General features: G+C 37.3%; 1 protein-coding gene across 1 annotated transcript; it reads right to left on the bottom strand.

The window, feature by feature from the left end:
• Positions 1-4,013: 4,013 nt before the first annotated feature.
• LOC133824451 (uncharacterized) lies at positions 4,014-4,814 on the bottom strand. The gene has a single exon (XM_062257339.1). It carries the CDS (start codon positions 4,812-4,814, stop codon positions 4,014-4,016), a length of 801 nt encoding a protein of 266 aa, XP_062113323.1.
• Positions 4,815-10,302: the final 5,488 nt, after the last annotated feature.

Genomic DNA, 10,302 nt, shown 5'->3' with positions numbered 1-10,302 from the left:
AAACGAATGGAGGGTCTGAAACAGGATGAGAAGTCAGCAAACAAAATACATGGGGGAATTCCACATTCTTAGTTGGAATGTTCGAGGTTTGAATAAGAGGGATAAGCAACGATCCCTTAGTGCTTTTTGTCGAGTGAATAAGGTTGGTTTAGGTGCTTTTCTTGAGACCAAAATAAAGGGAGAAAAAGTGGAGGATATGATGAGAAGTTATTTTAATGGTTGGAGCTTTTATAAAGGGGTTATCAATGAAGGTAGAATTATGTTGGTGTGGAAAAGTAATATACTAGTTGTGGATATTATTCAAGAGAGTGACCAATTTATGCATACTCTTATTAAAGAGGTCAGATCTAATAGGAAGTACTGTATTTCTTTTGTTTATGGCAGAAATACTATCCAAGAAAGATATCAATTATGGAGGGACTTATCGAATCTTCATTTCCCTGCTACTGCCTGGTTACTGACAAGTGATTTCAACTCAGTGTTTAATGTTGATGATAGGCTTGGGGGTCGGCCAGTGATGGCAGCTGAAGTGGTTGATGCTCAAGGTTGGAAAGCTTTAGGTTTGGCGGATGAGCTTAGATTTATTGGCTCACACTATACTTGGACTAATAACCAAGATGGTAGAGCTAGGATTTACTCTAAAATAGACCATATTTTTAAGAATGAAGAGTGGATTGATCTTTTCCCTGAGTCAATTGTTGTAATAAAGTGGGACATTTTTTTAGATCACTGTTATTGTCTCATTAAGGCTGTTCAAGAGGTGGTTTCGGGGTTTAGGCCTTTTAAATTTTTCAACATGTGGATTGATCATGCTAATTTCAAGAGGACTGTGTTGGAGAGTTGGTACAAACCAGTTCAGGTTGTTGGTCTTGATAGAGTGATGGTGCAACTTAAAAGGTTAGCTAGAGTTCTGAGGCTGTTGAATAAACAGCAAGTGGGAGATGTTGAACGGAATTTTCAGATTGCTAAGGAGAATTATAATCGGGCTCAAATTCAATGTCAGAAAAATCCTCTTGTTGCTGGTTTTCAAATAGAAGAGCAAATTGCTTGTATTGTATTGACCCAGCAGTATAAAATTTATGACAGCTACCTTAGACAAAGAAGTAAAGTGAACTGGCTCAGATGTGGTGATGATAACACAGCCTTTTTTCATGCTTGTCTAAAGCAACAGAAGGAAATTAATCGTATTACTTCTTTTGTTTCTGACACAGGGCAATTAGTTGAGGATTTTGATGAAGTGGTGGATCATTTTTTAGTGCATTTTCAGAATGCTTTGGGCAGCAACAGTAAGACAGTGGGTACTATCCAAAAAGACTGTTTTATACATGGTAACACTCTTTCTCTTGAGCACCAGCTGGAGCTAATCAAACCTTTTTCTAAAAAGGATGTTAAAAATGCTATGTTTAGCATTGGGTCTATTAAGAGTCCGGGTCCGGATGGGTATGGTTCGAGGTTCTTTAAAGCTATGTGGAATGAAATTGGTGATGACATTTCAGATGCCATTTTAGGCTTCTTTCAGCATGGACCACTTCCTAAAGGCCTAAATAATGCTTTGTTAACTTTGATTCCTAAAGTTCCGAATCCTACTAAGGCAGTGGAATATCATCCTATAGCTTGCTGTAATGCATTTCGAAGATGATTTGTGGTAGATTGAATGTGGTCCTTCCAGTGCTAATAAACCAAAACCAAGGAGCTTTTGTGAAAAATAGACTTTTTAGCTCATAATATCCTTATCTTTCAAGATATTCTTAAAGGCTATAGGAGGAAACATATATCTCCTCGTTGCGTGATGAAATTTGATCTAAGCAAAGCTTATGATTCAATTGATTGGAATTGTTTGGAGAACATTCTAACTGCCTTTTGTTTTCCAGGTCTTTTTATTAAATGGATCATGACTTGTTTAAAGGACTCTTCTTATTCTATTCTGCTAAATGGAAGAATTCAGGGGTGTTTTACAGGAAGGAAGGGATTAAGACAAGGGGACCCGATCTCCCCTTTGTTGTTTGTGCTTATTATGTAATATTTTACTAGAAGCCTCATCCAAGCTACTCAGGATAAAGTTTTTAAGTTTCATCCTAGATGCAAAAAGTTGAGATTGGCTAGTTTATGCTTTGCAGATGACCTTGTTCTGTTTTGTAAGAGGAACAACTCTTCAGTTCAGGTTATTCAAGATTGTTTTAAAGCCTTTAGTGCGGTTTCTGGGTTAACAGCTAACTTGGAGAAGTCGAAAATTTATTTTGGGGGGCTGTCTGTGACTGAAACCAGCGAGATATTGAAGGAGATTCAGATTGCTGAAGGGGATTTTCCTCTCAAATATCTTGGGGTGCCTCTAAGACCTACAAAGTGGCAAGCTGGGGACTATGATGGTATTTTAAAGAAGATAAGGCTGAAGCTTTTTCACTGGTCTAACAAGCATTTGTCCTTTGCTGGAAAAACTCAGCTGATTCACTCAGTGCTTTTGGGGATAAGAGCCTTTTGGATGAGTATCTTCATGCTCCCTAAGAAAATTATTGATGAGATTGACCATCTTTGCAGGAAATTTCTGTGGGGCTCTAGTGGGAGCAATGATAACAGGAGTAAGTTACATCTCACAAATTGGGATCAAGTATGCCTTCCCAAACAGATGGGGGGTGTTGGGTTTAAGGATAGTGTTAAATGGAATATGGTTTTGCTTGCCAAATACATTTGGGCTGTTTCTACTAAACAGGATGTTCTTTGGGTCAAATGGATAGATGCCATTTACCTTAAAGGACAATCAATTTGGGATCATAAGCTTCAAGTAGATGTAAGTTGGTACTGGCGCAAACTCATTAAATTGTCTACTGTCATTAATGCAGAAATCCTGGCTGAGGCTACTGTGAAGAACAAATTACATACCAGCAAGCTATATGAGCTGTTGGTTCACAAGGATAGAGTTCCTTTTTTTTTCATGTTGTCTGGTGCAATTTATTTATGCCCAAGCATAGATTTATACTTTGGCAAGCGACTTTGGGGCACTTACTAACTAGAGACAACTTGGTTAAGTGTCATTTACAAATTATTTCTTAGTTGTGCCCTGTGTGTGAGTTGCAGCAAGAAAGTCATGATCACCTCTTTTTTCAGTGCCCTTTCTCGCAAATGGTGAGGCAAAGAGTGGCTTCTTGGCTGAAATGGGATATTTGGCCTATCCATTACCAAGAATGGATTAATTGGATGAAGGGGAAGTCGAAAGGTCTCCAGCAAAAACTGCTTGCTGCTGTTCTAGCTGCTGTGGTTTATTTGGTCTGGTGGAATAGGAATCACTGCCTATATAAGCATTGTTCTTTCTCTGTTAACTCAGTTTTTACTGTGTTGCAAAATAGTTTATGTGCTAGAGTTAAAAACTTGTCTAGTTCTAAGCTTTCTAGTAAGGATGTAAGGTTTCTTGAGAGTGTTAATTTGTTGTAATCCTTGGTTGGAGGGGCTCTTTTGAGCTGGCTTTGTACTGTTGTTTCTGTGGTTCTATAAGAGTTTCCTTTCATCAAAAAAAAAATGCTAATTAAAATGATTTCCAAATTTTGACCATATGTGCTCTACAAATTCTGCTTGAAGATTGCGATGAATGTTTCTATCACAAATTTCAGCATTTCTTTGAAGCATTGTCGGGAAGTCAAAAACAGGTCCATGCAATACTCCAACCATTAGGGTGTTGGCGGGGTCGTCATCATAATTAAAATCAAACAAACTCTCATATGCATCTCTTTCATCCTCGACAATAATGTTGTGCAATATGATGCATGCATACATAATATCTTTGAGAACATCTCTTTGCCAAAAACGTGTTAGTTCTCATACAATAGCAAAACGAGATTGAAGTACTCTGAATGTTCGCTCAACATCTTTGCGTACCGCTTCTTGGCATTGGGCAAATAATTTTCTTTTCTCTCCTTGAGGCAGTGGGATAGTTTTAACAAATGTACCCCACTCTTGATAGATACCATCTGCTAGATAATACCCCTTGTTATTTTGTGTGCCATTTATCGGAAACTCAACTCTCAGAGCTTGCCCTTGTAAGATATCAGTGAATATTGGGGTTGATTTAACACGTTGAGATCATTATTGGATCCTGAAACACCAAAAAATGCATGCCATATCCAAAGATCTTGTGACGCAACTGCTTCGAGCATGATTGTTGGTATGCCATGATCACCTCGCGTGAATTGACCTTTCCATGCAACTGGGCAATTTTTCCATTCCCAGTGCATACAATCAATGCTTCCCAACATGCCTAGAAAAACACGCACCTCCCCCATTTGAAGTAAGTGACGAACATCCCCAGCATTGGGCCGTCTTAAATATTCGGTCTCAAAAATATCATTCACTCCTTGAACGAAATTGACTAGACATTCAATAGCGGTAGTTTCACCAATTCGAACATACTCATCAACATAATCGGCAGGCGCTCCATATGCCAACATTCGCATAGCAGCGGTGCACTTCTGTAATGGCGAAAGCCCCCTTCTACCAACTGCATCAAACCTCGTATGGAAATACTCTGAATAATTTTCTAGAGCTTGCACTATGCGTAGGAATACATGTCTACGCATTCTAAATCTTCTTCGAAATTGATATTCTGTATGTACTGGTTCATCAGAAAAGTAGTCATCGAACAAGCGATGGTATCCTTCTACATGACCCCTATCAATGTGGGCTCTCTTTCTTCCTTGTCTTGTTGAGCTACCTCCATCCATGAGCGCTTTGAAATATTGATCATCATGATCGTCAGTACACTCTGCAATTATGATATCCTCTAGACTCATATTGTCGTATGGATTCGGAGAATTTGGCGAATCCATTGTTGAACTTAGAGTTTATGATATTTGGGAATGAAAGATGAATGAAAGAGTAAAATGAAGGATTGAATGGAGAGTTGAGTAAAAGGAATATTGAAATTTGGTATTTATAGACATGATGGCCGTTAAAATGTAGCCGTTAAAATATAGCCGTTAAAATGTAGCCGTTAAAATATAGCCGTTGAAATGTAGCCGTTTAAATATAGTCGTTGAAATGTAGCCATTAAAATATAGCCGTTGAAATGTAGCCGTTAAAATATAGCCGTTAAAATGTAGCCGTTAACATAAAGGATAATTTATTTAAATAAAATAAAATACATAATAATGCGGTTGATAAAAATACATAGCAATTACAACTTTAGGATATTATTCTTAATATAAGTACACAAGTTTTCAGGATCTTTCTTTTGTTCAGGAGTCATATGCGACTTGTCCATGATGAGCTAATCCATGTATTTTGTCATCCTATTATCTTCTGCCTCTTTCTCCTTTATCGTCGCCTCTTCCTCCTTTATCTCCACCAATTTCTCCAATGCAGATGCTTTCCGTTCACTAATCTCTATAAATCTAGCATGTGTGTCTTTTTTTTCCCTCCCTTTTCTCTTTGCTGCCTTTTGGCCAGTAGGGCGCACTTCACATACTTCATCATCACTGATGTCTGCATTGGAAGAAGAAGTAAATGCCCCTGTATCTTACACCTTTGTTCTCTTACCACCTTTTGGTTGGTACATTGTATTCCATTTCGGCTCATCCTTTAGCAATCTCCAACAGTCCACAAGCAGAAAATTTGAGTTGTTATTTTCAGATTTGTACAATTGATGTGCATTCTCAAGAATTTGCTCATCAGACCAACCACTGTGATGTGCTTATTGTACTCATTTATAACACCCATTGAAACGCGCCACCTTTTGATTCATCTTGTTCCAATGATCTTTTCATTGCCTTCCAGTTCTTGCTTGCTCGCCTTTTTGGTTGGTGTTGTAGTATTCTGCATGTAACGACCCGAATTTGCTAATTGGGCTTAGGGCCTTGATTAGTGTGCCTGGAGGGCAATAAGTGATTTAAGTTGCTTGTATGTGAATTTATGTGTATATATGTTGTATATGTGTGATATGTCTGTACAGCACGATCCGAGACAGTCCTGAGGAGCAGTTGGCCAGAGAGTCACAACGGGGTTGAGATTCGGACTCGGGGCGAGTCGAGGGGTAATTCGGGTGTTAGTCGAGTTATGGGATTATCGGAACATAGAAATAAATATTTGGAGATAAATTTGAGGATAGAAAGCCTAGGAGAGAATATTTGGGGAATTTACCATTTTTGCCCTCGGGGACGTATTGGTACCCCGAGCCTTGAGGTAACCTTTAGACTTAAGTTATATAAAACAAATAAGTGAAAGGAACTGTTTAGAAACCTTGAGAAACCGACTCATACTCTCCTAAGAATTGAAGTTAGCTTTTGCTCACCTTTCTCTTACACTCTCTAAGGTGGAATTCAAGAGGAAACCTAAAGGAATTACCAAGGAATTGAAGGGATTTCAGCTGGGATGCTCTAGGAGCTTGAAGCTTTGGGATTGAGGATCAAAATTCAGGGATTAAGCTCAGCAAGGTAAGCTCTAAACATTAAATTCTAGCCTTTAACTTTCTGCTGGTTCTAGAGGGTTGCATGTAGCTAAGCTTGCTTAATCTTTGGGTGTTTTAGCTAAGTTTTGGAGCATACTTTGATGAGGTTTTGATGTTGATTCTGTGCTGGAGTAATTATGTTGAATATCTAGGAGTCTTAGCTTGGTTTTGGTGGTAATTGGCTTGAAGAAGGGATGAAAAACTGATGGAAAATCTGGGTTCGTCGTATGGAGCCACGGCCCGCATGCGCGCGCAGCCATGGGAGGCTGAGAAAATTCGAGCGCGCCGCGGCCCGCGTGGTGGTCAGTGGAGAGCTAGCCTCTGTTTTGAGGCTAGCCGCGGCTCTAGAGGGTGGGGCCGCGACCCTTAGTGTCAGTGAGGACTTTAATGATATTTTTGACTTGGGAACTTAAAGGGTAAGGCTCGGGATGGATTTTATCATTCGGATTGATAGAATTCAAGATCCCGGAGGTTAGGGTTACGGTTTGTGGTTATTTGTTGGGTTGGAATTTGATGATCGGATATTGTTATGTATTGTGACTAGGATTTCGGCGAGGCTCACGTTAGTGGACTGTGCTCGGGGTATCGGTGCTCAGGAAGCTCAGAACTCAGGTAAGAAAACCCCTGTTTCCGTAGAGCTTGTGTGCAGGGCTGAGCCCAATGTGTTGAATGGAAATGATATGCAGGGCCGAGCCCTATATGCTAGAATTGCAGAGCATGGCTCATTATCTGTTTATGCTTGAATTCTGTGCTTGTTGCTATATTGTGTTTGATACTATTTATATGATCGGCAAGAGCCGGGAACGGTGTGGACTGGGAACGGTGTAGACCGGGAACGGCATCAAGCACGATGAGTGCAAGGCCGAGAACGGCTTGAGGCCGGTAACGGCGTTGAGCACGTGGGGTGCAAGTTGCCAGGGCGAGTCCCTAACAGGATACCTGGGATATCCTAACGGCATGGTCCGCGAACCCAGGGTTCGGTAAACGCCTGGGACGGCTAGGCCGTACGTGTTTAGCCATTGATGGCCTGCTTATATGTTTGATTCATGTATTGCATATGTTATCTGTTATGGGTTTTCTTGCTGGGCTTTGGCTCACAGATGCTCTGTGGTGCAGGTAAGGGTAAAGAGAAGATCAACCAACCATGAGCACAGCTGGCGTGAGGCGGCGTGTACATGTCCGGCCAACCTAGCTGTCACAGCTAGGGGATTTCGGGAGATGCTTGTAAATGAACTTGGATTTTTTCGTCTAGTCGACTCTGATCAGTTTTGTGTTGTAAATATTTTCTAAACTATGCTTTGGGATCCCAAATGTAAATTTTTATAATTAATTGTGGAAAACTACTTTTTCTAATGTTTTCTTTTTAATTATGGCTTAGTGACACGTTTTGAGTTAAAATCTCGATTAGCGAGTTGAAAGCACGATTTTAAACACACCTAGTAACGACTCTATGGAGGTAGGGCGTTACACTGCGATCCGAGCCCAGAAATGTGTAGAAGTTTGGTCATTCCCCACAATGGCATCCTTAGATGTATTAAGTCATCCACTTATCATAAGTATAGTGGCTTCCTTGCTCCATTTGACTTTACATTCATGCCTTGATTCATCTTCATTGTGTAGAACTACATTTTCCAACCCTTCAACACTATGTTCAGGTTGGGTTTCAAAGACAGATGTCGATGATGTTTCACGATTCAAATCAATGCTAGATTTTTCCATACTTGGCCTATAATTTCTTGAAACCATTTCAGGTTGGTGTAGGGAAGGCATATGAAATGCATATGGTAGTGAATTTGTTGGTGTGAAGAATGGAGCTTGTTGGAGTGTCTCAATAGAGCCAAAATTTTGGTAAGGGTAAGAGGCCATGAGATAATTTTGAGAATTTGGAAAACTTTGGTTAAATTGACAATATTGAAAATTTGGATTTTGAGGATTAGTAGAGGGAGTATTTTGAAAATTTGATTGAAATGAGAATATTGAAAATTTGGATTTTGGGGATTGGTATGTGGAGAAAATGATAAATTTTGAAAATTTAGATTTTGGGAGTTGGTATTTGGAGAATTTTGGAAATCCATTGGTAAAAAAAGAAATTTTGTGATATTGATAATTTGGAAGAAGATGTATGTAATGGTGTGAAAATTAAATAAAATAAATGAGTATTTATATAAAAAAAAATCATGTGACAAACGGTAATTAAAAAACGATAACAAATTTTATATATATAAACTGTTATATATATATATATGTAAAATGTTTTATTTATATATATATATGTACAATTAAAAAAAAACGTTTTAATTTTCTTCATGCCTTCAACTCCTCCAACGCAGAAAGTGATGGCCTGTCAGAAAATAGTCAACAAGAAATCTTGAAATACAAATATAATCCTCACATAAATAATATAAATATATCTATCCAGTACTTACCTTAAAACCAGTCAATGTCAAATGATCTCTACATAACGGTAGAAAAAATTAACACAAATTGACTAAAAGAGGATTTTGTTTTTTTGACAAAAAAAACTTTGTTACTTTCTTGTAGAATGAATTTGAATTCAGCTTAATTATATCAATTTTTTTCAGCCAATAACCATTAGACATTAGTTATCTATTCAACAACATAACGTTGAAAGAAAGTAACGATAAATAATCAAATTTATATGTATATTTTGGGAAAGAAATTAAGCATTCAAAAACTAGTTAATTTAAGAATAATTAAATTTACCCATTTTCTAATTGGAAAGAACACTTGGCCATTGTTTACACAATTAGATAATATCGATTAATCAGTTCATCGTGCCACAATGCCAGCCGTTATGATTTGTGATTCTGTCAACTATTGGCCGTTGACCAAGTATAAATATTATTATTATTCAACTATAAGAGAAGTGAGTTTGATGGGTTTATTGTATTTTTGCCGGTACCAAAAGAAAATGAAAAAGAAAAAAAGAAATAAATATTAATTAGCAATGCTTGCATGTTCAATGAAACTTAGAAAAAATCATGAAGATTGTGATTTGCTTTTGCTTTTGCTTTGACTCACGGGTGGTGCCTTGAATATAAATGTTTTCTTTCTTATTTATTACCCGCCGATAATGTAATATTAGTATTATATCATATGAGATTGATAGTGATGTGTATCTTTATTACAACAATATTAATACATATATTATATATAAAAATTAAAAAATAAACTAATTAGGAATAAAGGAATATAAAACAAAACCGCTAAAAGCCATGGACATTTCAGATTTCCCACTAATTTAATTTGACGTGATATCTTTTGTCTAAGTTATATGAACTAATGTGCAAGTTTTTTTTTAATCTTTCTTTGTCCCTTACTTTTTTTTATTTTATTTTTCTTTTCTTAACGTAGTATATTTCCGCCTTTTTTACTTTCTCAATATTGTTGGTATACTATGCATGTGAAGCACTAGTGGACAAACACATATAAACACAATCTCAGCACAAAGACACATGAGAAGTTTCTCAATTTTTATATAACAATATTATTAAATTGTCACGTTAGATACTACTGAATGTAACTATCCTCTTTTTTTGGCCTGATAAATTAATTAATTTAATTTTTTATTTCACAATATTTGCCTTCCATTTATGAGAGTTTAGCTTCTGATTGAATCCCCATCTCAAGGAGATGGCTTTATAAAAAACAGTTGTGTTTTGGATCCCAATATGTCATATAGATATATATATATATATAAATCAGAATTCAGAAACAGACCACTTTTTTGTCCGAGTATAATATCAATATTTCAATTATCAAGCCCAATATCTTACTGGCCAATTTTAGATTATTAATTGATGAATTTTAGTTAAATGTTTTTCATTCTCTTGCAAGGTGAAATATTTGCT

The sequence above is a fragment of the Humulus lupulus genome, chromosome 3 (genome assembly GCF_963169125.1).
Source record: "Humulus lupulus chromosome 3, drHumLupu1.1, whole genome shotgun sequence".
Classification (NCBI taxonomy): Eukaryota; Viridiplantae; Streptophyta; class Magnoliopsida; order Rosales; family Cannabaceae; genus Humulus; species Humulus lupulus.
Note: the sequence above shows the minus strand (reverse complement) of the source record. Positions and strands in the feature narration are given on the sequence as shown.